This window comes from Heloderma suspectum, chromosome 7 (assembly GCF_057233095.1).
Source record: "Heloderma suspectum isolate Gila_16-S chromosome 7, 16-S_ref, whole genome shotgun sequence".
NCBI classification, from domain to species: domain Eukaryota; kingdom Metazoa; phylum Chordata; class Lepidosauria; order Squamata; family Helodermatidae; genus Heloderma; species Heloderma suspectum.
In genome coordinates this window covers 105,984,107-106,012,063 of record NC_139464.1, presented here as the reverse complement: position 1 = coordinate 106,012,063, position 27,957 = coordinate 105,984,107, and the positions used below count along the sequence as shown (strand labels likewise).

General features: G+C 42.4%; 1 protein-coding gene across 1 annotated transcript in view; it reads right to left on the bottom strand.

Moving 5' to 3' along the window:
• RELN (reelin) overlaps positions 1-27,957 on the bottom strand; it is a 429,656-nt gene that overhangs the window by 62,111 nt on the left and 339,588 nt on the right. Inside the window, exons 29-40 of the mRNA XM_084811492.1 lie at positions 19,909-20,066; positions 18,500-18,707; positions 15,942-16,018; positions 10,268-10,426; positions 7,346-7,534; positions 6,920-7,193; positions 5,657-5,797; positions 4,920-5,097; positions 3,654-3,738; positions 2,440-2,622; positions 363-534; positions 152-254 (exon numbers count right to left, since the gene is read on the bottom strand). Of these exons, the coding sequence (XP_084667618.1) occupies positions 152-254; positions 363-534; positions 2,440-2,622; positions 3,654-3,738; positions 4,920-5,097; positions 5,657-5,797; positions 6,920-7,193; positions 7,346-7,534; positions 10,268-10,426; positions 15,942-16,018; positions 18,500-18,707; positions 19,909-20,066 (1,927 nt within the window). The remainder of the gene's footprint in view (positions 1-151; positions 255-362; positions 535-2,439; positions 2,623-3,653; positions 3,739-4,919; positions 5,098-5,656; positions 5,798-6,919; positions 7,194-7,345; positions 7,535-10,267; positions 10,427-15,941; positions 16,019-18,499; positions 18,708-19,908; positions 20,067-27,957) is intronic.

The following is a 27,957-nucleotide window of genomic DNA, read 5'->3' as shown; positions in this document are numbered from 1 at the left end:
GGATTGGACTAGAAATTAACACAGAATTACTCATATTAACAGGATTTCCCCCTATCCTTTAAAAATACTGCATAGGCAGAAAAATGCCAGAGCAAGCCTAAGAAAGACAAATGCTTGATAAGCAAGAGGCGGCGAATACAGTGATAAGTACCTCAAATTGGATTACGGTGTTCTCATTGACATTCAAATCCCTTGTTGTAATTGAATGTTCTCCAACTTCATTTGAAACAAATACCATAGCAGAATCTTCCTCCCTAATAGAGAAACAAAAGTGATATTTCAAAATTAATTATCAAAATCTATTAATAAATGACCTTTTCGGGAATAGCTCTGAGATATATAGATATGAGAGAGATACGTACGGTGCTCCTTTAGAAGAATATGGACAATAAAGTCCAATGTTGCCACCAGGGTAGAAAAACCAATTGTCTTCCTTTGGACCAAAGTCAAAGGTATCGAGAAGGATAACAGGATTCTTAAGGTTGTTTCCATCGATAATGAAATCATCTAAAATCCAAATTTCTTCTTTCTTACCTGGGAATAAATCACATTTTAGAATTGAATTAATTGTTAGAAAGGAGAGCAATAGGAACAACGATCCGGTGGATCCACAGTTGGCTACAGAATCGGACTCAAAGAGTGCTTATCAATGGGATCTTCTCAAACTGGGGAGAGGTAACGAGCAGGGTACCGCAGGCCTCAGTCCTGGGCCCAGTGCTCTTCAACATTTTTATTAATGACTTGGAGGAGGAGGTGCAGGGAATGCCGATCAGATTTGCAGATGACACAAAATTGGGGGGGATAGCTAATACTTTGGAAGACAGAAACAAAATTCAAAGTGATCTTGACAGACTGGAGCTCTGGGCAGAAAATAATTGAATGAAATGTAATAGGGATAAATGCCAAGTTCTGCACCTAGGAAAAAGAAGCCAAATGCACAGTTACAAGATAGGGGATATGTGGCTCAACAACACAACAAGCGAGAAAGATCTTGGAATTGTTGTCGATCACAAGCTGAATATGAGCCAACAGTGTGATGTGGCTGCAAAAAAGGCAAATGCTCTTTTGGGCTGCATTAATAGAAGCATAGCTTCCAAATCCCAGGAAGTACTAGTTCCCCTCTACTCAGCACTGGTTAGGCCTCATCTGGAGTACTGTGTCCAGTTCTGGGCACCACACTTTAAGAAGGATGCAGACAAGCTGGAGAGGGTTCAGAGGAGGGCAACAAGGATGATCAGAGGACTGGAAACAAAGCCCCATGAAGACAGACTGGAAGAACTGGGCATGTTTAGCCTTGAGAAGAGAAGACTGAAGGGAGATATGATAGCACTCTTCAAGTACTTGAAAGGTTGTCATAGAGAGGAAGGCCAGGATCTTTTCTCGATCATCCCAGAGTGCAGGACACAGGAATAATGGGCTCAAGTTACAGGAAGCCAGATTCCGGTTGAACTTCAGGAAAAACTTCCTGACTGTTAGAGCAATACAACAATGGAACCAATGACCTAGGGAGGTGGTGGGCTCTCCCACACTGGAGGCATTCAAGATGGGGCTGGACAGACATCTGTCAGGGATGCTTTGACTTGGATTCCTGTACTGAGCAGGGGGTTGGACTCGATGATCCTGTAGGCCCCTTCCAACCCTACTATTCTATGTTTCTATGAAACATGATACATCAGGAAAGCATGAATTAGTTATTATGGGCGATCAGTGAACAGTATCCTACGCGGCCCCTGCCCTAGCAGAACAGATCCCTAGTGCGACAGGAACTAGCGGTTCCTAAAACAACCATAAACGAGTGGAAATGCTCATTTCCGGAATGGGACAGTCAGCAGAGCTCTCAAAAGGGAGCTCTGCTGACTTGTCCCATTCTGGAAATGTGTGTTGCAGCTAATTTCCAGTTGTTTCAGGAAATGGCAGTTCCTGTTGCACTAGAGGTCCCTTCTGCTTGAACAACGGAACTAGAGGAAACACAGCAGCAGCATAGTATACTGCCCAGTACTTCCCAAAAATATATTAAGAAGTGACTATGCTCCATATATACTTCCTTATGTTGCCTATGTGAATTCCAACAAATAAACGTGATACATATGAGTAATGACAGCAGACTTGAGATATCTTTACCTTGTGCCTGTTTGCTGGGTACTTTATCTCAAGACACCCCATCAAAACTTGCCTGCTTCTTGGATTGTCTTTCAGATATTGTATCCATCCATCTATCTATCTATCTGGAAGATGTGTATGTTTGTTTAATTTATTTGCTATAGGGATTTTAACTCTGCTGAAAGTGGCTTACAAAATAAAATAAAAACAATCAATAAAACAATACTCTTTTTACTTTTATAACATGCACCAGGATTTGGGAAATATGTTAAGAAACACAGCCAGAAACTACATCATTGAACAGTTAAAAAATTACAGACGTTTATGATTCATCTATACCATTGTTATAAGGCTGCCAGAGCCTGAGCCGTGTAGCGTTGCTTCGTGCCGTATATGGCAGTGGGATATTAATGAAGAGAACATCTGTTGTTTGAGTGAAGTAAAACTCATCTATCAGGTGCCAAGTGATGCCCCCATTGATGGAATACTGAAGCAGAATAGAATGAGACCTTTCTGGGGTACCTAGAACAAACAAAAAGGAACAAAACAAAATGGCAAAATAAAAGTCATGGTGAAAATGAGATATTAGGCAGCTTACCATGGTTGCAGAGAGCTATAAATAAGGTTTCAAATTAAAACACAATACATGTAGATTTTGAATGAAACAATTATTTGCCCAAAATGACATAGGGACTTAAAAACACTACAAAACCCAAGGCAAACATAAGACTACACTATCTGAAACCTCCCCACCCACCATTTGAGCTTCTGTGGTGTCACAGAAATGCTGGGCTACAGAACAGCCAAGGCTTTTCCTTTGGTTTTTGGAATGACCCTCCAATGATTATTGGTTAAGGTTCTATGATCTCATGGAACGTTCAATGGTGTTTCATTGGTGTTTGGAAGCAGGGTGGGGTGTGGATGGACAAACCTAGGACTATAGGAACCTATCTTGCCATTTTAATTTTTTTTAAAGCACCAGAGCTTTCCTATAATTTACTGATGTAATTAAAAATATTAAGCATAAGTCAAGCTTCTAGACTGTGGATATCCTTCAGTTCTTAATTTACAACTCAGATGACTTTTAACACACTGAAAAAAGGCAGCATTTCACAACTCTGTTTGGGAGAGTCTTGTGCCTGAGTACAGATCAACTCCAACTGTTTACTGTTGTAAAGTTATGACATAACAAAAATAATCTGGGCATCTCATCCAGGGATTTTTTGATGGAGGGTCACAGATCAAGAGAAGAACAGTGAAAGAGGCACTACTGGAAGAATGTTACTTCCAGTGTCTTGCCTGGGGATTACTAGAACACGGAGATGTAGTCATTATTTCTTCAGCCATCTTGTAGCAATATATGCTAGCAGAAAAGACAGGAAGGCCTTTCTGACTGTTGCTGGGTTCAGTGTCTCCTTGGTTCTGCCTCAGAATTGACAACAGTCTGCAGACTAGCCATTTTTATGCAAATTAGCATGGATTTTATTAATTTATTATAGCTACAATGGGTAAACAGAACTGCTGAAGCAAAGAAAAATAAATATTTACCTTACCTTTAGTTAAAAATTTGAATGAAAACTGGATATACATTGTATTACTACAATCTAAATCTCTTGAAACAAGTATTCTCAGCCCCTCCTGTAAATAGATAATAAGAGTTACTTTTTTCCATAGGTCAAATCAAGTTTTTTTGTAATTCAGTCTTACTAAATAGTTCCATGTAGGTATTGTAAAGGCATAGATAAAAACCAATCTAATACAATAATGTATTTATGGAATGCAATGGAAATATTTGTCTTTGCAATATGTTAATACAGATCAGGTCTGCACAACTTGTCACCTAACAAGCTGAATGCAATCCACCAGTCATGAATTGTGGCCTACCAGATACTTAACTGCCCTGTGTTTTTATAGTGCTATATAGGCACTATCTAGCACTATAAAAGAATAAAAATGTTTGAGTTGCTGATGAGCTGCATTTGGCTGCTGGGATACAACTTGTGCAGGCCTTATCTAGAGCAATAAAACCTTGCTTTATGATCTGCGTCCTTCTAACTGAAAACAATTCACGTTGATACCGATGGTTCAGTTTTGTAAAGGTTTTCCTATATAAATTTTAAAAATTTATATAGTTCCAGCCATATACCTGCCAATATGTGGACTTGAAATAAAAAGCCCTGCCCCAAAGGCACCCACAATCTAGATTCTACGTCAGCCTTCCCAACCTGGTGCTCTCCAGATGGTTTGGAGCATCCCTCAGTCAGCCACACATCTAGAAGGCACCAGGTTGGAGAACGCTGTTCTCCATAATACAAGGGAATGAATGCACAAAGGAATGGAAAAACAGACATACAATTACTGGTTCTGGAGAGGGGAAGGCAACAGGTGAACATTATGAGGGGATATAATGAGAAATGAAAGATGACAGCTAATGAAATCAATCTTATGAAGGATATCAAAACGGAGGACAAAAGGTATATATTTAGTGAGAAATAGGAGAGGAAAGGAACAATGAATATGTTTAACTGAGGTAATAAAGTCCATACAACAGGAAGGTACTAACTCTGTTTTCACTTGGGGATTGTTTGAAAATGTTTTAATTTGCCTTTGGGAGAGGCTGAACAGGATTAAAAAAAATGGCTAACCTCCACCTAAAATGTTCCGGCAGCAAAGTCCTATAAAGAGAACGGGGGACCAATGCGGGTATGGAGAAGGCAAGTGAAAAATAAACTGCAAGAGTTTGAAAATAATCAGAAAACAGCAATGAAATGAAGTGGGGGGGGAGCAATTTATACTTAAATAACATGTAAATTTCTCACCCCTTTAAAGATGAGGGTAGTTCCTGATTTGATGGTGTCGCCATTCAGGTTCCCTCTCTCAGCTCCATATACTTCAGGCCAAAGGTCAGGATGCAGGTTACCATTGAAGTCGTCTTTCAGAACAGAAGGGAGGGGAGCAGCAGGAACACAGTAAAGGCCTCCAAAACCTCTGTCACACCTGACAACAAATTATGGGCAGTGGTTGGGAGCATTATCCATTGACTAATGAGCCTGGCTGTGTTTGGACCTAACAATAAGCCAGAATTGCTGAGAGTTCTGGCTTACCCTTCATGAACAGCATGCTCATGCAGATGGCCCAGTCACCTCATTTTGGCTCCTCCACCCCTGGGAGCGACTACTACATAACAAGAACTAACAAGAAAGCAAAAGCTTTCCATTATGTTTGAACCCAGACTCCTGGTTTGCTGCTTCCCTAATGAACTGGCGTCTGAAGCCATGGTTTGAAGTTGGTTTCTCATTCCTGGTTTGTTAGGGAACCAACAAGCCAGGTTTGGACATAACAGGAACCATTGGTTTCCTCGTTAGTTTTTGGTTACGTTAGCTGCTCCTGTTGGTGGGAGAAGCCAAGTAGAGATGATTGGGCAGTGTGCATGAGCATACCTCTCATGAACAATAAGTCAGATTTCTCAGCAATTCTGGCTTATCATTACATCCTAATGCAGCCAGTATCTACATTCCAAACCAATATGTATGGCATGAAACATGTGTTTCCTTACACACAGCGGCCAGCATCACAGATTCCATGACCTGAGCACATCCAAGGACATCCAGTGGCCAGGATAACATTATCAATAGCCCATGTATCCCCACCAGGAGCATAGTCAGGTTGAATCCATCGGAAGCGTGTTCTGGGAGACCTAGGAAACACCAGAAAGAGAATAACTCAGCCCAGACTAATTGTTACGAATACTTTTCATGCTTTTTTAAAATTAAAAACATAAACCAGTAGTTATCTACCCTAGATTCTGTTTGTATGTGCTCCCAGTTTTTACATACATTTTGAAAAAGTCCACCATCTGAGGCACTGTCTAATGTCTGGACCCTTCTGCAAGAGGATTGCCTGAAAGTGGATTAATGCAATCACATTTTATGCAGCAATCGCTATTAGTCTATGGAAGCCAGGTACAATTTCCAATAAGTGCTACCTATTTCCACAGTAGTTTTTCCAACACAGTTACAATTGTACATACGTATGTATGATAGAGAGAGAATTGACATGTAGTAAGCTTATCATAGAATAACCATCATGTGAACTGCCTGCCTCAATTCATTCTAGATTAATAGCTATTGATAATGCTATTTTCCACAGTCCACAGGCAGGAGTGAACTTGCATCTCATCGTGTGCATTTTTTTTTTTCAGAGCTTGACTTTCAGAGGCTGCCCCTAGAGTAGCTTTCTTCAGCCTGGTACCCTCCAGTTATGTTGGACTACAACTCCCACCATCCCCAACCAGCATGGCCATTGGTTGCAGAAGGCTGCCCTAGAGAGCTCCCATACTTCCTTTAAATTCCCATTCAAAGTTCAAAATCTGTTGGAGATTTGGGATGCTGTGCTTTAAAAAAAAAAAAAAAGTGGAGCGAGTGCAGGGAAATTCATGATATGGTAACAGCATTTATGGCCAGAGGAGGGGGTCATGGTACTCAGCAGCAAAACCGCATTTGTCATCACATCTAGTTCCACCCTTACAGTCATGAGAGAATGAGGAGGATAAGCTTTGAGGAGGATAACTGATGTGACAATTTAATTCAGCTAAAACACAGATACTTAAATCTGGAGATAGAGAAAAATGCCTTTACTCTAGGGTGGCCCTGTTTGTAAGCATACCAGTGCATTTAAGTAAGACATTTTGTTTAATGTATCCTTATAAATTGTTCATTCACGGTTTGTCATGGTTAGGCCACAAATTCAGTTAGATGCCGTATTCCCTTTCACAGCCAAAACACTATGAAAAAAGCCTGAATTAGAGAATACTCCTCACACTGTTGCAGGAGGAAGGTAGAGTGTAATCCGCTTCCAGTTCTGGAATCTTTCTGAAGTGTAAACTGAACTCTCAGTATAGTGTTGACAGCCTATCCTGGGAGGAACGCACTCCTCAGTCACCAAATGCCAGTCTCTCCCATTGTTTAGGGAATACTGGAACTGAATGCCATGGGAATCACTGAATGGCTTGCTGCAGCCCATGTTCAGCTCAAACTGCATGAAGGTGGAGTCAGACACATGGAAGTCCCAGGTCTCAGCATAACGAGGCTTTCCTAAAAAAGAGCAGGGGGGGGGAAATAATTACATGTCTTCCTATGACCTGTAATCCAATGCTTCAAATTGTTTCCTCAAGGCACTATATTACAATTTTAAAATATTTTTAAAGCTTTAGTATGTTTGTACTTTAATAAAATGCAAGCCTTGCCTATATTTTCACTGAATATGAGAGCTGTATCCATAGACAGGCAATCAATGTCTACTTGACCCCCTTGGATCCTGTACCAGCTAGCTTGTAAATCCACAGATCCATCAAATTTATCCTGAAAGCCAGTTTGAGAGCTGTCATTCATCCCAACAAGGACATCATCCAAAGCCCACTGTGCTGAATGCTTTCCTATAAAAAAAAAACACACAGAAATATTTAGACATTATTCCTCATACTTTCCACCTGTAATCAGTTTAGCTAAGTTATGGTACTTAACAAATCTACATCCTTAGCCTCAAGAAAAATATCTATCTATTTTTAAATTTGAGACAGATCTACACTGGGCACCTTCCTGTTATGGGGGCATCACTGTACTGCTATATTTTACTCACACAATTGTTACTTGTAGGACACATTGCAGGAAATAATGCGCTGCATGTGATTTTTTTTACTCAACTATGTACAATACTCAGAGCCATTTGGTATTAATTGCACAAGAAATAGGTGGAGTAAACTTGGTCATGCGTGAGGGTTCCCCTCCCTAATGTTGCATGATACAGTGCCACATCTACCTGCAGAGGGCTGTACTTTCATGGAGGTTTTTATGTATGCGCAGCAGTAAGTACAGGCTACAAAAAATAGATGAGGCAAAGGGAAAATGTTCACCACCAACACCACACAAAATGGAGTACATCGTGCTTCCTCTGCACAGAACGCCTCAAGGGTCACTTCCCTCACTCTGCCCACTGTTAACCACTCCAACCTGGAGAAGATACAATACTGCGAAGGCAGAACACACTTCAATATATACCAGAAGGAACCCACAAGAAGATAAACAAACATGATATAATCAGTCTCAAGAAATCCAGAATATAATGGTAGAAATAGCTTAAGAATATCAGGTTGAAGAGTATGTCATGTGTTGCGCAAGTGTCCTACTCGAGAACAAGTCTTGGATGTTTGCAAGTACGCACAGGAAGCGAGGCAACAGAGCAGTCAAGTTAGCAAGCAGATGGTCAAGCACACAAGTTTCACTCTCAGGAAGTTTAAGCTAAGGTGGGAGTGGTCAAAATCCAGGCAGAGATCAGAACACAGGCAGACAACAAGGATCAGGCAGCAGCAGCAGCAGAAGTCAAGATGACAAGCAAAAGGTCAAACACAGTAAATCAGCCAGGTACGTTACATAGTCCAGAAACAGTGTCACTGAGCAGCCCCAAACGTCAGGAAACAGAGCATCAGATACAGGACACAATTCAGAAGACCAGGTGCACCACACAGGCTGCAAAGACCAAGTTGTTCCAACGCTAGCTGGGTTTCCAGTGCAGGCTTTTAAGCCCAAAGCCAGCCAGGCCCCACCCAGAGCTCAGCTGTAGCAATCAGAGCTCCCTTCCCAGAGCCTACTCCTGAGAAGTCTCTTTCTCCTGAGGAGACCACTTCTGCAGGTGAGCACTCCTTCGCACAGGGGGCCCTGATAGCCTGTCTCTTGAGGTGACGATGCTCCTGGGGATCAGGGGTGGCTCAGCCTCTGCCTCTGCCTCAGAGGCAGAGTCCCTCTCTCCTGACAAGGATGGCCCTTCAGCCACTTCCCCTGAGGGCTCAGGCTCCTGTGATCTGGTGGCAGTCCCTGGTCTGGGATACCCTGGGCTTCTGGGGCCTCTAGCTTCTCCTCTGAAGAGGACTCCTCCAGTAATGCATGATATCAAGTCTGGCATTACAATGATGATATAAACCACTCATGTTGATCCCCCCTTGGTCCGTCTGGATTCAGAAGGCTGGGTATGCAAAATGGGGACGGATGTCCAGGATAAGAGAAGACCTATAGGAATTACAGAGACACTTGTGATGCTGCACCGTTTCTCAGTGTCTATTTCTCCCAAACGGTGGGCATTTCCTGGCTGGGGCAGCTGCATCCTGTTGAGTTTCTGGAAGGATGCATGTATTTTTTTAAAGCTCTTAGAGGTATTTCATCTACTGGAGCTGCCCCACTCTTCCAGATGAATGACAAGGTCATTTTTCTTTAAGCAGCTTCCTTCCAGTCTGATCTAGCATGGGGGTAACTGGTGTCTTGTGCTTTGCACCTGTTGCAAATGCTGATTGGGTAATCACCCTGCTTCTCCTTTGGCCAGGGAGAATAAAAGGGACAGTACAGTTTCTAGCAATGGGATGCTGGGAATTTAGGCTGTCTCTGAAAAAATTCCAGTCACCACAGGTTAGTAAGTTCAGTATTTTGTTTTGTGCTTACTTTGTTTCCCTTATCATCTTGTATCATTTCTTTGTACTAAATTTGTTCTTTAATTTGGAGTTTGGGAAGTGATTTCTGACCAAATCCACCCCATCCCTTCCCAAGGGGCAAAATAACTCCAAAAATTGTCACACTTGCCCTTTCTGAAAAATTGTATAGACTCAAACTGATCCCTTAGCCCCGCTATAAGTCCCTCCCTAAATCCAACAGTATACCCTAAATCTAATAGCATACACTCTAACTACAGGCCAGCTGGGGAGTGTTTTTTCAGGGTGCAGAAAATCATGCCTCTCAAACGGTGGTGTGATTCAGTAAGGTAGTCTCATAAGCATATATGGGGCTTCTCCATCAGCTGCAGAAAGGGAAAGCTTTTGAGCGCATGGTTTGCTCCTGCCATAACCTGGGAATGGGAATCTAGTGCAAATGTGTGGATCTGGACTATAGCCTAGTGGCACAATTCACTGTACAATTAAGCATACTGAAATCAATCAATGTGGAATGAAATCAATGGAATTCAAGCACATACGTGCCCTAACAGACCAAGGGTATGTCTTGTCCACGTTTGGGGAATAGGCATGTTAATGTTCCTTTACCAAAAGTATAACCTCCTTTTTCATTACTAGGGCTTAAAAGTTACATACTAAACTGTAATTTTAAGGGTACATCCTAGTTTTACATACCATGTTGAGGTTGCCACCATCGGAACGCTGTGGCTGATGTTTTGGCTTCACGAGGCAGTTCTACTGATACAATCTGTGGCTCTAAGAAAGACATGAAGTCCAGTTCTCGTAGAAGATACCAGCTTATTCCATTGTCATTTGAATATTGAACTACAAGTCCTGCAAGTTAAAATGAAATAAACAGATTCACAAAACCTGGGATCAGGAACCAGTCTTTACTGGTGGACACGGAAGACCCCATTTAGGCAACTCTCCTATAAGTTTAATGTGAACTTGGGGCCTATATTAAATAAACAGATTTGTAAAACAAACTCTCCCCTCTCTTAAAATAAAAATTCTTAGGGCTTGTACAGATGACTTTTTGAGAAATGATGGCACACTTGTAACTGTTTTGTTGCATGGATAACGTCCCTATCACATATCTTTCTAGGAGCTTATGATCTCCATCATTACTGGAGGTTTCTGGTGAGATAGATCTTGCCCCTCATACTGACATGTACTGACATGACTATTTACCTTTTGAATGTAGTGTAGTTGTGCAATTGTGACAGGCACTCACTGCACAATGCCTGTGACACCACCGAAGACAAGAAACTTCTTCACAATGTGCACACAACTGTTGCAATTTTTAAAAGATGCCTAAGTTTTTTAAGAAAAGATTTTAATACTGCAAAGGATAAGTGCTTCTCAAGCTCAGTTGGACCTTTTTATTGCTCTGTAGCAATCTGCCACTGAATTTTGGTGAAAACTGATTTTTTTTGCCAGCACCCTGTGGAGTGCATGGCACCTTGCAGAATGTGACCCATCAGGGTGTGTGTGAAAATGGCTCTTTGGCCCCCCTCCCCGCAAGCTGCCCACCTATGCTGTACTGTATAAGCACTCATGTATTCCCTAAAGAATGCGGGGGGGGGGGGAATGTAGAGAACATGAGTAATTTCTCACCACTTCAAAATAGCCTCTCCCTCTCCTGCAGGAATGCTATTTAAAAATGTTTTCTTCTCTATGGAAGTAGTTTTTGGTTTTTTAGGGCTGTACTTCTGCTCTCCACACCTCAGCATGTGACCACATCTGATTTTTAAAAACTGTTTAAAGGTGTGAACGGGATTTTTCCAAGTAGCAAGGCAGCAAGATTTCTCCTCTCACCCCAACAGCGTTCCTACATTATTATTACGGTATTGCTGCAGGAAGCTGCTGCTGTTGCTCATAAAAACAAATATCCATTATTTTGTTGTTGTTTATAAGTCGCTTCCGACTCTTCGTGACTTCATGGACCAGCCCACGCCAGAGCTTCCTGTCTGCCGTCGCCACCCCCAGCTCCCCCAAGGTCGAGTCCGTCACCTCCAGAATATCATCCATCCATCTTGCCCTTGGTCGGCCCCTCTTCCTTTGGCCTTCCACTTTCCCTAGCATCAGCATCTTCTCCAGGGTATCCTGTCTTCTCATTATGTGGCCTAAGTACTTCAGTTTTGCCTTTCATATCATTCCCTCAAGTGAGAAGTCCGGCTTTATTTCCTGGAGTATGGTCTGGTTTGATCTTCTTGCAGGCCAAGGCACTCTCCGATGCTTTTGAACTGTGGTGCTGGAGGAAAATTCTATCTTCCTTCGCTCAGCCTTCCTTATGGTCCAGCTCTCGCAGCCATAGGTTACTATGGGGAATACCATTGCTTTAACTATGCAGACCTTTGTTGTCAGTGTGATGTCTCTGCTCTTCACTATTTTATCAAGATTTGTCATTGCTCTCCTCCCAAGAAGTAAACGTCTTCTGATTTCCTGGCTGCAGTCAGCGTCTGCAGTAATCTTTGTGCCTGGAAATACAAAGTCTGTCACTGCCTCCACATTTTCTCCCTCTATTTGCCAGTTATCAATCAAGCTGATTGCCATAATCTTGGTTTTTTTTAGGTTTAACTGCAACCCAGCTTTTGCACTTTCTTCTTTCGCCTTCATCATGAGGTTCCTCAGCTCCTCCTTGCTTTCAGCCATCAAAGTGGTGTCATCTGCATATCTGAGATTGTTAATGTTTCTTCCAGCGATTTTAACTCCAGCCTTGGCTTCATCAAGCCCAGCACGTCGCATGATATGTTCTGCGTACAGGTTGAATAGGTAGGGTGAGAGTATACAACCCTGTCATACTCCTTTCCCAATCTTAAACCAGTCCGTTTTTCCGTGGTCTGTTCTTACCATTGCTTGTTGTTGTTCAGTCGTTCAGTCGTGTCCGACTCTTCGTGACCCCATGGACCATAGCACGCCAGGCCTTCCTGTCCTGCGCTCTCTCCCGGAGCGTGCTCAAGTTCATATTCATTGCATCCGTGATGCTATCTAGCCATCTCATCCTCTGCCGTCCCCTTCTCCTTTTGCCTTCAGTCTTTCCCAGCATCAGGGTCTTTTCCAGAGAGGCAGACAAGATGACTTGGTATCCCCATACCACCAAGAACTTGCCACAATTTGTTATGATCCACACAGTCAAAGGCTTTAGAATAGTCAATAAAACGGAAATAGATGTTTTTCTGAAACTCCCTGGCTTTCTCCATTAACCAGCGGATATTGGCAATTTGGTCTCTAGTTCCTCTGCCTTTTCTAAACCCAGCTTGTACATCTGGCAATTCTCGTTCCATGAATTGCTGGAGTCTCCCTTGCAAGATCTTGAGCATTACCTTACTGGCATGTGAAATAAGTGCCACTGTTCGATAGTTTGAACATTCTTTGGTGCTTCCCTTTTTTGGTATGGGGATATAAGTTGATTTTTTCCAATCTGCTGGCCATCCTTGTGTATTCCAGATTTGCTGGCATATGGCATGCATCACCTTGACAGCGTCATCTTGCAAGATTTCAAACATTATTAATTTTCATCTTAAACCCATCAGCACAGATGGATACCTATGATTCACTAGTCCAGAATCTGTATTTCATGAATCTGTGAGTGATCTTGTTGAAGGATTTAGGGAGATTTACATTTAAAGTGGCAGCATTACGTTAAGACAGAGCTATTGGTGAGCTGCAAATCACGTGTGGAGCCAGGTGTTTTGTGTATAGAGGTTTCCAAGTGGTGGGAGAAGATGTGGTTGGTTTCTGCATTTGTCTATAGAGCAGTGGTCCCATGGTACTGGCAGTATTTGTACCCTACTATGCACATTTTGCGTTCATGCACAATTAGTCTGTCAGTGTATGGCCATATACATCAAACCCATACAAAGACACAGAGGAGTACAGTTATGGTAACTTGGTTTGAGCACTGATAACCAGGCAGTATCAACCAAGCAGCAGCCAAGAATCAATGTCTGAATAACTTTTCTAGTAATACAGTACTTTTCCTGCCACGACAACAGAGAAATTGTGGTTTTTTAAATGCTCTAATTTTATATCCATATGATGCTGAAATGTTTGACCTATTTCTCTCTAGAGACTGGAGCGCTTTACCATGAAAATTTAATGTTATGTTGGTACAATATTAATATGATATATTTAGTGGTTCTCAAAGTATAAAATTGTATGATATCAACAGGTTCTTATAGTTGATGGATATTACAGGGCACTGCTCTGTTATTTCTAATGGAGCTAAGAGCTCATCGAAATATTACTTTTGCTACAAGGATAGGATTCCTGTGAATTTCCAACTTTTCAGCCATATTGTGAAGCAGAGTGAAATTCCTCTCAATGGCAACAGCTGGCAAGAAAATTGACAATATGATGGCCTTGATTCATGTGGTCAAACCCATCATATAGGGAATTTCCTTGCAAATGGCTTCCATTGAGGAGGAAATTAACTGCACAACAACTCTTACTTACATAGTGAATTTTGCTTCATAATAAGGCTGGCAATGGGAAATTTGTCATGGGGATATCAGTTCTCTGTGGTGTAAGTAACATTTAAGTGAGCTCAAAGTCATGAGGCAATGCTATGTCCTTCAATTTCTCATACTGTATTTTTTTTCAGTAACAGAAAAAGCCCACATCAAGAAAAAGAAATGAAAAGAAGCCAACTGAAACAAAAAATATAAAAATAAAAGATTAACTCTAATATAAATAATATTTTCCTGAACTTCAGTTTTTACAAGGTGAATTAAAAGTAACTGCATTAAAAAGAAGACAGTAGACCAGCACAACTAGGAAATAAATGCCCCCCCCCCTCATCCTTTCACTTATATGGGAGAATTTACCATTCGTTTGTATGGGAGAAAGTAAAGGGCTACACTTAGTAAAACAATGGGGAAGGGGCTAAAACTACTCCCTGCCCCAGTGACCCTTGCCTTTGAATCAATCTTGCTCTTCCTTTCATCATAGCCCCCCATTCTGTCTAATGTTTTTAGAGCTTTTCTACATGAGGTGTTTATTGTGCACTCATCATTCCCTACTCAGTTATTTACAGGTTCTTTAGACGACATAGAATCATATAGAATAGTAGGGTTGGAAGGGGCCTACAAGGCCATCGAGTCAAGACCCTCCAGGTTTGCCTCCATTTTAAACAGCACTTTCAGCAAGTTTTTTTTAGAGTAGGGAAAATGTGGTGTTATTTTTGAAAGCAAAATAAAACAGCATTTCCACTTATGTAATTGCTCTATTCCACTATACCACCTAAAGGTTATGTAGCAGAAAAGCAGGAAAGAAAATGTTCTTCACAGAGAGCTCTGATCTCAATTCTGCAATGAAACCGGAAGGCGATACAGTGGATTAAGAGCCTCAAGTAGAAAAGCTTTTTGTCATGTGCGAGTGAGACAGCATGTTGGGAAACAACTTTTGTAGGAGCAAGGTGGAACACTCAGGTGTTCCATCACTGCATGAGTGGGGAGTGAGGCCATGCTGATTATCACAGCCCCTGACGTTGTGCACGCTGGCTTACACCACCCCTCAATGTATGCATGTATAATGCAACTGTCTGCAGTGAGGATGCCTTTGTGAATAAAGCTGTATTCATGAAGGCATCCAAGCAATCACAAATGGTTACAGATTGAGTGGATGCCTGTGCATACAGCTGTATGCACAAAGTCTTCCTTACTGCACATGTTTGTGCTTTATGCACATACATCAGGGCATCTAGTGAGCTGGCATGCAAGACATCTGTGGCAGGGGTAGTTGGTGTGACCCTGGCTCCCCGCTCACACATTACATGGAATGAGTGAGCCATCTGACTGGTTTCAATAAAAACCAGTTCCAAACATTCTGTCTCACTCTAGCACAAGTCTTCCCCAACCTGGTGTCTCCAGGTGTGCTGGACTACAACTCCCATAATCCCCAGCCAGGATGGCCAATAGAGGGCACCAGTTTGGAGAAGACTGCTCTAGCATAACTGAGAAACAGAGGACAATATGGAGTAGATCCCCACGTTTTATTAAATTTTGGCCCTTGACTTTCGCCCTTATAACTGAATGGCTGCCCTCCAGCTCTAACACTTGGTGGCCCAGTCCCATTGACAGGGAACCCATCCAGGTGTGCAATGTGCATCTCGGTTCACATTGCAAGAAATAGGTCCCCCTCCACACAAACGGGCATTTTGCCATGGTAAAATAAGAAGCAATAAAATGACAGGGTTTAATAATTTTTTTAAATTAAAAAAGTCCTTTGTGTCCTTCATAAAAAGGAAGATACAGTATCAAGATACAGTTGTTGTTCCTGTCTAAACTCGCATAGGATTTCACCCTAAATGATGTTAAATAGCTCAACTGAATGAAAGTGAGTTTACCTTCGTTCCGGGTTCTGGGTTTGTTGCACCCTGTACCAATTGTTTTGCTTCCAATCTGTACATAAAACTGAACTAGTCTGTTGATAAAAATGTTAAAAAGTGATCTTAGGAAAGAAAACAACATAGACAAAATCCAGGAGATGATATTATTAAACACTGTTTCTCTAGCACGTGTGCTCTGTTTTATATAGACCTCTGTTCAGCTATTCCTATTATTACTAGATACAACATGCAAACATTTGTGATGGTCTTCTGAATTAAGCCCATACTTGTCCATTGGATTTTGTCATGTGTTGTCCATGCTTTTCCACTGTGCATTCTGCCTGATGCAAAAGATGATCATGTACCAAGAAAACCTATATTTCACAGGCTCCCTTTATTTTTAAAGTACTGTTTCATACAGTTTTACATTTCCCTGTCAGATTTACACAACTTTACATAACTAATTTTGGGTTGATGTTTCATATGAATTTAAAATATTGTACTAGGTTACTTTAACGTTTTTGTTCTGTCAAATTTATATTGTTACTTTAAATTGTTCTGTAATAATAAAAATGGAACTTAATATAAATGTAGTTATAACATTTTAGATTATTATGATCCATGAAGGTGTCTGAGGGATGAAACACTTTCCTATGAGGTTTCATCAAATTCTATACTTTTGGTTGAATGGTAATCCCCATGGAGATTAGCCTTAGACTGGAAAGACTTATTCATTTGTCTTTTAGAAACAACAGTGCATAGTATGTCTGCGTATTCCCCTGAGGGAATTAAATGGTGGCTAGTCACAGATTTGGATTTATATCCTTTTTTTTAAGACTTCAAAAACTTCAGAACAGAGAGATACAAAGACAGAAAATACTTTTTGAGGAGACTAGCCTGTTTGTGATGATTTGGGCCTTCCAATATAGGAGACACAATCTGTGGTCATTAGCAGCAGGATTTACAGTGCAAATGAAAGTTCAGGCAGTTGCAGTCAACAAACCAGACGTCATCAGTGGGGGGGGGGATCCCTTTTGCAATGTTTATCGAGGTTCTGCAGCTGCCAGGAAGGCCCCATACATGACTGATCAGATAGTGAACAAAATCATATGGGGTGAGCATCAAGAGTGGAAAAAAATTATATCTGGGTAGCCTACTGGGAGCCCACAAGATGTAAATACTATGAGCAAAATACGGGTCCATGCAAGGAAGATGCTGATTTGACTGAGGGCAAGCCTGAAGGGAGTGTCAGAATTAGTGTTGTGCCAGCCATATCATGGCAGTATGGGTGGAATGGACTCCACAACTTGCTTGGCCGCTACAGCAGTGATTGCCCCACAGATTCCACTAATGCTGGAAAGGAGTTCTGTGCATTTCTACCTCTAACAGTTATATAGAAGAGTGAACATCGGCAGCTGTAGCTTGTCATGAAGAGGTTTGAAAACCCTATGGCTCACTATCGGGGAAACTGTAGTTTGCTTTTTGCAGCTCCTGCACAGAACGTATTCAGGGCTTTAAAGTGGAAAATGGCCACAAAAGGATGATGCTACGGAGGTGACAGAAAGGTAACGGACAACAGTTCAAGTAGTGCTTGATTTGTGCCAAAAATAATTGCAATATAGATCATGTTTCAATAGGACTAAATTGTGGAGGTAGCATTATTACTAAAGAGAGCTTTGGTTTCCTACAACTTCAGACTTTTCTGTGTGCCATCATCAAGAGAGCTTTAGGTGACATTTGTGCACTAAAGTAAACAAGGACACATGACAAGGTGTTCTTGGTGTGGTCCTATAACTGGCCATACTGCGGCTTGCCAAATGTATATAATTACATACAATGCAAGACCTCCCTGTTAGAGCAGGCTTCTGTCACTTCTTCTTCCTGCACATTCTCAGGCTTCTCAAAATGCACTCCAGCAGCCCCTGAAGAACAGATCAAATGTAGGACGGGCACTGTTTCAAAAGGGAGCATGTCAACCATAGAAGGCTTCGCAGGCCCGATTACAGAGCTCTGTGGGCTGGATTAGGCCCACATGCCAGACATTTTGCACCTCTGGGTTGAGCAAATTTGGGGTTATTTCACCATATATTTCAACATTTTAAGGAAGCAACTTGGTTTTTAAGGTATGGCAGAATATCAATACATTAAGTGCAATGATCACACCAGAAAATTACTTTTCCTATTTTGTAGATAGATATAGTCTTCTATCTTTAATCTGAATATTAAGAAGTTCCTTCATTTGAGCTGCAATCCTATACCCACTTACCTGGGAGCAAGCTCCACTCTGTGAGTTACTTCTGAGTAGACATGTGTAGCATTCTACTGTGAATCTGCATGAAGTTCAGAACGTGTCCATGGTACTGGAAATATTATACTATGCTAATGTATTACAAAAGCTCTGTTGTCTGAATTTAAGGAACTTCAAACTCCCCAAATTATTGCAACTTTATAGATAAAGCACTTCATCCAAACTTTTGCCTATTTAAGAAGTATCTGGAGCTTTTCCATCACCCTCTAAAAAGAATGGCAAAATGAGATTGTACTGCATGCACTTTTTAAAAGCAGAATAAATTGACCTGATGCTTGTAGTATCCAGAGAGACTGTTCTTGCTTCCCTTTTGCCAGGTCCATTGAAGTAAAGAGATTTTCCATCACTGAGTATTCCACAGCCATTCCCAACTTGACCTCCAGTTATCTTGTACCAGAGAGGGCTCAGCTTCCTCTCAAACCTGTCGAACATCTCACTGTGATTAGGTACATTAGACACACAGGTCCCATGTGAGGCTTCAGAAGGGGAAGAAGAAAATATATATGGGAGATGCTTTGTTGAAACAGTGCTGGGTAGCAAAGGTCAGTAAACTCGCAGGCAGCATTATATGATGCACACATATTAGCTACTTCTGAGAAAGCTCAGGGCTGAGCACATTAAACTAATATTTTGCTTTTTAAAAAAAGGTAAACACATAATTCTCCTGCTACATATGTTTCTACCTCTAAAATGGAAGATATTAATCTGACAGTTAAAATCAGTGATGTTAATGGGAACTGCAAGCAGGAAAAAGAAAAATGTCACTGTTTAAGAAGCCTTCATCCTTTAAGGGCACAGTCCTATGCATGTTTAGACAGAAAAGCCAGTGTGGTGTAGTTGGACTGGGAGTTGGGAGATCCGGGTTCTGGTCCCCACTCAGCCAGGGAAACTCACTGGGTGATTTGGGGCCAGTCATAGACTCTCAGCCCAACCTACCTCACAGGGTGGTTGTTGTTGTTGTTGTGAGTATAATATGGAGAGGAGGATTATGTATGCCGCCATGGGTTCCTTAAGGAGGAAAAAAAGGCAGGATATAAATGAAATAAATAAATTAAAAGTGTTCTACAAATGCCATCACTTCCCAGCCAGGAACGCTGGGAGTTGTAGGATGATTATCTGTCTAAACATGCATAGAATTGGGCCTAAAGTTGGGTTTTTGTTGTTGAGGATTCAGAAGAGTTAGCTCAGAATTTTTTGGTACTGTTCTCCTCAGGGAAAAAAAAGAAAAGGAACAATATTGCAAGCTACATGCAAACAGAAATTTTCACAAAAGCTTGTAAGAACATACCTGCTTCAAATTTAGCAAACCTCTGCGCATATAGCTCTAGCTGGAAGAAAAAACATGTATGCAAATGGTGGTCCTGGGCATGCAGTTCTTAACCTGATCCAGCTTTGGAGACTACATGTGCAAAGCTCTATTGGAAAAACGGTGAAAGCGATGATCAAATGTTTAGCAGGAGGCTGGATTTCTCTCCCTCTCCCTGCTGAACTACATGTCAATGTGATTGCCGATTGCTTGCCTGTCTATCTAGTTGCTGTGCATTTGGACAACTGGTTCAGGGTCACAACGTCCAGACAGTTATCAAATATGGTAACTTTTACCTCTCCCAAAATATACACATAATCAAATGAATGAAAAATTATATATTAATATCTGTATAAAGCCTAATGTCGTACCTGTATAGCCCAAGTCACAAAAACAGACTCCAGAGATACAGTCTCCATGACCATTGCAATAGTTGGAACATGGCTCCGAGATATAGACCCCATCCAAGCCAAAAGGGGGCACACTCTTTTGTGAACTGCTCTCTTGGATCCAGCGGAATCTGGTCTTACTGTATGGATAGAAATATTGAAAGCAGAAAACTGTTGCTGATTGCTTTAAAAATCTGCTGTATTTCTTGCACTCTCAGATGAGACACCAAATTGCTAGGACAAACCTTGTAATAACAAGATTAAATATCATTTAGTCTTCAAACAGATGTGCAGGCTCTCTTTGATGCATGTGCCACCGCTACTACTATTGAACATTTACTGTGCGGTGATGGTCTGCCAGTCTTTCCACATAAATGTACATCGTATTGGTTTGTGTTTATACAGTTAATGAGGATAATCAATATTAAACACAAAAAAATCTTATTGCTGTAAAGTTTGCAGTAACCTGGGAGAGTCCTGTGGAGTTGAAATTTGCCCCTGAAGTTGCCCATCCCTGCTGTACATAATTAAAATGATGGAGAATGATCATCTATATTATTATTTTATTGCATTTATATACCACCTTTCTATAACCAACCAAGGCAGCTGACAAGAATAATAAACAGATAAGACTATTGATCACTTACCTGTAAAAGGGATTTCTTTGTGCATATAAAACAGTACATCAGTTGGGTCTTATGCTCCACCTAGTGGTCAAAGGCAAAACTGCTGCTCCAATTAAGTCTTTTAAGGTGCAATCCTATGCATGTTTAGACAGAAAAAATTCCTACAACTCCCAGCACCCCCCACCCAACATGGCTTGCTGGGGAATGCTGGGAGTTGTACGACTTCTTTCTGTCTAAACATGCATAGGATTTCACCCTTAACTGTCTTTCTCACCTTTGAAGCTCAGTTTCCAATGACAAGCTTAAGAAGTACTAGGATCAGTGAGAACAGCGAAACACAAAAGAAAAAAGGACATCTCATACTCTCTGCAGACAGGGCTTGGAAAGAAACCAAGTGCGACAAAAAAAGAAAATCCCCACCAGCAGAAACAGCCATAAAAGAATCTGGATCTGGGGTGGGGCCCTGATGTACTGTTTTATATGCACAAAGCAATCCCTTTTACGGGTAAGTGACCAACAGTCTTATGCATGTAAACAGTACATCAGGTGGGACATACCAAAGCTTGACCCATGTAGGGTGGGATTCAACAAAGTAGTAGCTGCTTAATGACGGGAAGGACGTGTTGCAAGACATGCCTTCCAAAGGCCGCCTCAGCAGAGGCATATAAGTCAAACCTGTGATGTTTAACAAAGGTGCTAGAATTTGCCCATGGAGATGCCCTACAAATCAATGCAGCAGAGCATTGAGGAAAAAGCTGCCGATGTTGCGGCTGCTCTTGTAGAATGGGCAAAAATTTTGGTAGATGGAGACAACTTCAGGCAGGAATCGGCTAGGAATATACACGCCTTTAGCCTCCTACTCAGAGTAGCATTAGAAACCTTCTGTCCCAAGGGAGCAGGATGGAATGACACCAACAGGGAATCTGACTGCAAAAAAAGCTTGGTTCTGTAGATATAGGCCTTCAGGGCCCTCCTGACAAGGGAATGCCATTTCTTTTCTGAGGGATATGCAGGGGAAGGACAAAAAGTGAGAAGAATTAGCTCTTGTTGACAATGAAAAGGAGACAGAACTTTAGGATGGAAAAAGGGGTTAGTACGGAGTGCCACTCTATCTTTATGGAATACACATAGGTGTTTATCCACAGAGAGGACATTAAGTTCGCAGATCCTTCTGGCTGATGTTATGGCCATCAAGAATAAAATGTTGAAAGAGAGCAGTCAGAAAGATAATGATTTCAGGGGCTCAAAGGGTGGCTTCTGAAGTGCTGAAAGTACTTTATGGAGATCCCAGGAAGGGAAACAATGCTGAACTGGAGGTGACTTTGAAAAAGCTGTTTAAGAAAAGGATGAGAGCCCATGGGCCTATCTGGGTTTTTTAACAAAAGAGTAGATGGAAGACTGATGCTTAAGCATATTAGGCTTGAGACCCATAGCCAAACCGTCCTGCAGAAATGCTAAAAGGTCTGAGATTCTGGCTTTTTGAGCCCCAAATCCTTTTCCTAGGACATTAAGTGGAGAAAATCTTCCATGTACTCTGGTGAATTCTGTGGGTAGATGGTCTTCTAGAGGCCAATGTAATCTTGAATACTGTGTGGGAGAGGCCTCCTTTGCCAAAACGTTTCTGTTCAATTTCCAGACATGTAACTGAAGCCACGCAGGGTTTGGGTGAAGGAGATGGCCTTGAGATAACAAGTAGTCCCACAGAAGAAGGGGCCAAGGCGGAGCTGCTGCCAGATTGATCAGGTCGGAAAACCAGTGTCTCCATGGCCAAAAAAGGGAGCCACTAGAATGAGTCTCGCCTTTTCTTCCTTCACCTCCACTGAACCCTGGAGAGAAGGGGGAGTGGCTGAAAAGCATACAGAAGTCCAGTTGGTCATAGAGAAGCCATGGCCTCTGTCATCTCCACTGCTGGAGATGCATAATGGGAGAAGATCCTACTGACCTGGTGATTGGCTTCTGATGCCACCTGGACTCCCCTGAAGCAGGAGACTATCTCTTCGAAGACTTCTGGGTGAAGATCCATTCTCCTTGGTTTAGCTGTTTCCTGCTTGGCCAGTTGGCCTATTCTCTCCCCTGATTAGGCATTCTGCAGAGAAGGATTCTAGGTGATGTTCTGCCCAAAGAAAGAGGGAGTCCACCTCCGCCTAGAGGTCTGAAGACTTGGGTCCTCCCTGATGGATGATGTGTGCCTTTGGTTGTGATATTGTCTGCCTGAACGAAGACCGATCTGAGAGGAAGTACTTGTGTGAAGTGTTGAACCACTAGCCTGGCCTCCTGGAGTTCTAGTAAGTTGATAGGAAGCTGTGACTCCCCTGAGGACCAGGTTCCTTGAACCATCTTCCCCTTCCACAGAGCTCCCCAACCAGAAAGGCTGGCATCTGATGTAGTCACTGTTTTGGGGGGATCCTGGAGGGGGGGCCCTCTCTCTCCAGAACAGGATGGAGGAGCCACCAGCAGAATGAAGCTCAAACAGTCCTGGACAGATGAATGTTCAAGTGACATGAAGCTATGTTGTTTTGGAAAGGAACCAGGGCCCATTGTAAGGGACAAGAATGAAGTCTTGCCCAAGGAGTTACCTGGAATGTTGACACCATGAGGCCCAAAACCTTAGTTAGAAGCATAAGGTCAGCTGACTTCTTGAAGCAAATTTGACTGCAGCTTGAATTTTGGAGAACGTCTCTGGAGAGACAGCTATGATCCCTACTTGTGTGTCTATTAAGGCCCCCAGATGGAGTATTCTGTGAGAGGGAAGCAGATGACTCTTTTGATTGTTGACCAGAAAACTGAAGTCCTTAAGACATGCCAGGGTGACTTGCAGGTCGTCCAATGACTGAGGTCAAGAGGCTGAATGGATGAGAAGATCATTAAGGTAAGGGTATACTGAGACCCCTTGCATGTGAAGATGTGCCACCAAAAGTAACCATGATCTTTGTAAATACCTTGGGACCCAAAGCTAGGCCAAAAGGCATGGCTCTGTATGGAAAATGGGACCCCTCGAAGGCAAAATGGAGCTAGCGTTGATGGTTGAGGAAGATAGGTACATGGAGACAGGCTTCTCCGAGGTCCACTGAAGTTATGAAGTCTCCTAGTCAGACAGCTTCTTTGATGGACAGAAGAGGCTCCATACGGAACCAGAGGTAACAGATGAAGTGGTTGAGAAACTTGAGATTCAAGACAGCTCTGTCAGATCCATCTTCCTTTGAGACTGCAAAGAAGTGAGAATACTCCCTTCTCTTCTAGAGGCAATAGTTCCACTGCCGTGATATCTAATAGAAGTTGGATGGCCAATTTCACCATCTTCCTTTTGGCTGGATTAGCTGGGGCTGGTCATGGGAAACAAACGTGGGGAGGTGGAGATGTCAGCTCAAGATGCAGACCCGAGCAAAGAGTCTCCAGGACCTAATGATCCGAGGTGATAGCCAGCCACTTGTTGGTGTACCCAGCAAGACGACCGCCCACCAACAAAAGGTTGTTGTCGGAATTGGTGCCTGTATCCCCTTGACATAGTGGATGAGCCATATCTAGTGGAGAAGTTCTTTTGGCCTTTGATGCTTCTTTGGGAATGGGCCCAGGCGGGACAGGTGGCCCAAACATTTCTCCCTTGCCCAGAGGTTTTGGAAAAGTGAAATAGCTGGTTGGTTTGGTAAGGGTGAAAAGTTCTCCTAAATGAATGCCTTTCTTCCTTCTTTCTTGCCATGGACACAGCCTTTTTCTTACCTTTTGATCCTACTAGGATGTCCTCTAAAGCTTCATCCCCAAAGAGCCTGCTCCCAATGAAAGGCTCTGATGCTAGGCTGGACTTCGAAGGAGGAGCAGCTTCCCAATGGCAAAGCCAAAGGAGTCTCCTGACAAACACATCAGCTGCTAAGGAGCTATCAGTGAACCGAGCTGCATCCGAAGAGGTGCCCACAATAAAAGCTCCCGCTCTAGAGGCCTTGAGAAGGGTCTTACGTAATCTGTCTGGATCATGAAGTACGCCATCCAACACATCTTCCAACCACAGGAGGGACGGTCCGTCAAAAATCAACGCTGAAGCTGCCACCAAGGCAGGGATGCTGCTTCATGGGCCTTCTTCAAACCAGTATCCAGCTCGCGCTCAACCATTTCCTTGAGCTGCACATCCGTATCTCTCGGGTGAAGAGCACGATTCACCAGAGCTGCCACAGGCATATCGATAAGCAGGACTTTAATCTGATCCATAATAGGCTACTCTAAAACATAATGTTTGTTAGCAATAGCGATGGATTTCTTGTGCTGCAAAGGAGAATCCAACTCACCTCTAATCACTTTTGGGATAACAGCAGGCAGCTTTACTATTTTGGTCTTGGGCTGAGGATCAGGACAGACAGCTGCCATCCTAGAAGTAGAGGTTGAGGAGCTTCCTCTAAAGGAATCAAATCTAAGGCTGCCATAGATTTACATAGCAGGAGAAGATAATGGGAGTCCTGGAATAGGTGATAGGAATCAGGCTTCTCAAGGTCAGACGCTCCACTCCTCTTCATCCAGGACAATTAAGTCCACATCATTCTCATCTGGGTTAGGAGAGTCCAGATTTGGGTTGGACATTTTCTTTTAACTTTCCCCTAGGCACATCATGAGGATCTGGAGATATAGTATAGGCACTCTGTCTTGAGCTGGAGCTGAAAGAACCTGTAGATGCTGCTGTGACATTAAGAGAGAGCTATATTGCTGCACAGCATTTCTAGATGTAGCAGACATAGAAAAGGTTAAAGGCTGAGAATGAACCAAGGCATCCTTAGCCAGGTTAGCCAATAAAGCCTCCTCAAACGCTGTAGCAGAGAAGGTGGAATTTCCAGAGAAACTGAATCCCCCCAGATTTCTGCCTAATTGTAGGGGATTGACAGGGTTTTGGTGGGAAAAAGCAGTGGGCCTGAAGGATGATGCCCCTGTTCCCACAGGGTGGTCTGTGAACCCTTGGAACTCCTCTGCGGAAGATTACATTGAAAACAGACTGCTCAAATTCCCAGCCAAGTCTGTCTCTCCATCATCAGAGAGATCTTCATCTGCCATTAGGCTCCTTCTGGCCAACTGCCTGGGAGATCATAGAAAAGTATAGAATAGTAGGGTTGGAAGGGGCCTACAAGGCCACTGTAGATGACAAGCAAGATGACGTAGCAAAAGCTGGGCTCCTGTGTAAGGCTAGGCTCCCCCCTCCTTGTCCTCCCTTTCCTTTTCCTCCTCCTCTTCTTCCTCCCAGACTCCCAACATCCATACCAACCAGGGCTATGTCATTGCAGGCACTCAATCTTGCTCTGAGCCCTGCTGAGGAAAACTGAGCTTCAAAGGCAGGAAAGCCAGTTAAAAGACTTAATTGGAGCAGCGATTTTGCCTTTGACCACTAGGTGGCGCATAAGATCCACCTGATGTACTGTTCACATGCACAAGAGAAAGGACGATAATAAAATATTAAAAACAACCTGAAAAAGCATAGCAATATAAAAAGCCACATTAAAAAGATACATTGACCCCCTTCCTAAATGCAGAGAGAGTGGGGACCAGCTGTAACTCCAAATGGGTTTGGGAGCAACCCAGGAGAAAGCCTTTTTCTGCATGCCCAACCAGTGGGCCTTTGTAAGTGAGGGTGTCTTCAAAAGGGCCTCTCCTGTTGATCTTAGTAACCAAGCAAGTTCATACGGAGATATTGGCAATCAGTGCAGATCTTTCTGTAGTGGAGTGAAGTAATCCTGTACCGTTCACCCGTTAGCAGCCTAGCTGTTGCATTTTGGACTTACTGAAGCTTCTGGATGCTCTTCACTACTAACAAGCCCAAGTTGAAAAATGAGCATAGAAAAACAGGCATCCGAGCTACCTGAAACTGGGATGTTTCTTTAGTCTGGTTCATACAATCTTCTCAATAGGCACAGTGTGATGATGCCTGCCTGCCCCCCGCCACTGGCCATGATGGCTCTGCCTCCAGGCAAATTTTGCATAGGATTGTGTTACACATACAATCTAACACCAGCTGGGACAAGTGGCATAACAGGTATCCTACAAAACAGGGATTGACCATACTGTTTAGTTCTGTGCCTGTTGATTTGATGTATGTTGGTCCTACAAACATCATATGGAGGTGCAGCAGGGCCAAAGGCAGAGCAGCAGGTGCAATCCTGCTCTCAGTTTTGCACAAATCTTCCCTGCAGAGCAGTTCATCTGAACTGGGCATTTATGTCCTAAAATCAGAGGAACCCAGAGAATAGTCAATGGCATCAGATGTAGTACAATCCCTGAAGCTAAACAGATGGAGCTGGCCAGTACCTGGTTGGGAGAACAAATTGGAAAATCCATGAATATTGCTCTGAGCAGCTTGGAGGCAGGACATAAGCATTATTTTAAAAATAATCCTATAATGCCCTGGAACTTGGATGTAAATTCCATTAATGGAACTTACTTCCAAGTGAATATGTTTAGGATCAGGGTGTAAATATGTCAAAGATATATGCAACAGTTACAGTGTTGACATACTGGAAGACACCCAACAGTATCCTATCTGTAATTGCGACCAATAAATGTAATTATGTTGATCAACATCCTTTTGGGGTTGAGGGATGTTTCAATTTTGCTGCTTATTTCTCATTATATTACAGAACATAATGTTAAATAAACTGTCGCTATTGACTTGGTACTGTTTGCAGTGGGCAAAACAAACTCGTTCATGTCAGATTTGTGTGACTTGGCACCAGAATTTGTTGGTTAATTAAGGAGAAAATACTTAAACTACAGTACACACTGATCATTTGATTCATTATCACCATGAAGACGCCAGCTCCCCCTGCTACACAGCATGCCATGCACTGTAAATATTTGTTAAGGGAGTAACAGAAGGAGCCAGTCTGAAAACATGTACACAAGATGACAAAATATTTTGGCCAGGCTGCTAAAGAAAGTAGAGAGGTGTCAAAAAGAAAAAAACCCGCTCATAATATGAGCATGTACATGCGTGTGTGTGTCTGTACCCTGGGATAAACTCCTAGCTACTCCACACCCTTTCTCTTTGGTAGTAGATAAGGCATTGTCTCCAGGAATAGTCCCTGAAGCTACTTTGGAAGAGGATTTTAGTCTCTGAGGAATCCCTTCTTGTCTGTCAAAGAACTGTAATACGATTTCCTTTTAACTTATCTCTAGAGAATAAAGGTAAGGGTTAATTCCATATGGGCATCTAGAACAGACACCATAGCTTGGATGCTTCAGCTTATTTTAATTAATTTATAAGCCGCCTCTTAGGGTCAACCCTCCCATAGTGGCATACAACAAAACTTAAAACGGCAAAACATAATAAAACAATTTATGGCTCCTTCTGCCTCTTGTGCCAATTTCAGTGTTAAGCGTGGTTGCTGGCACAATGGTATCAGCTATGCTGGCATGCTGCTGCATGTATCCAATATTT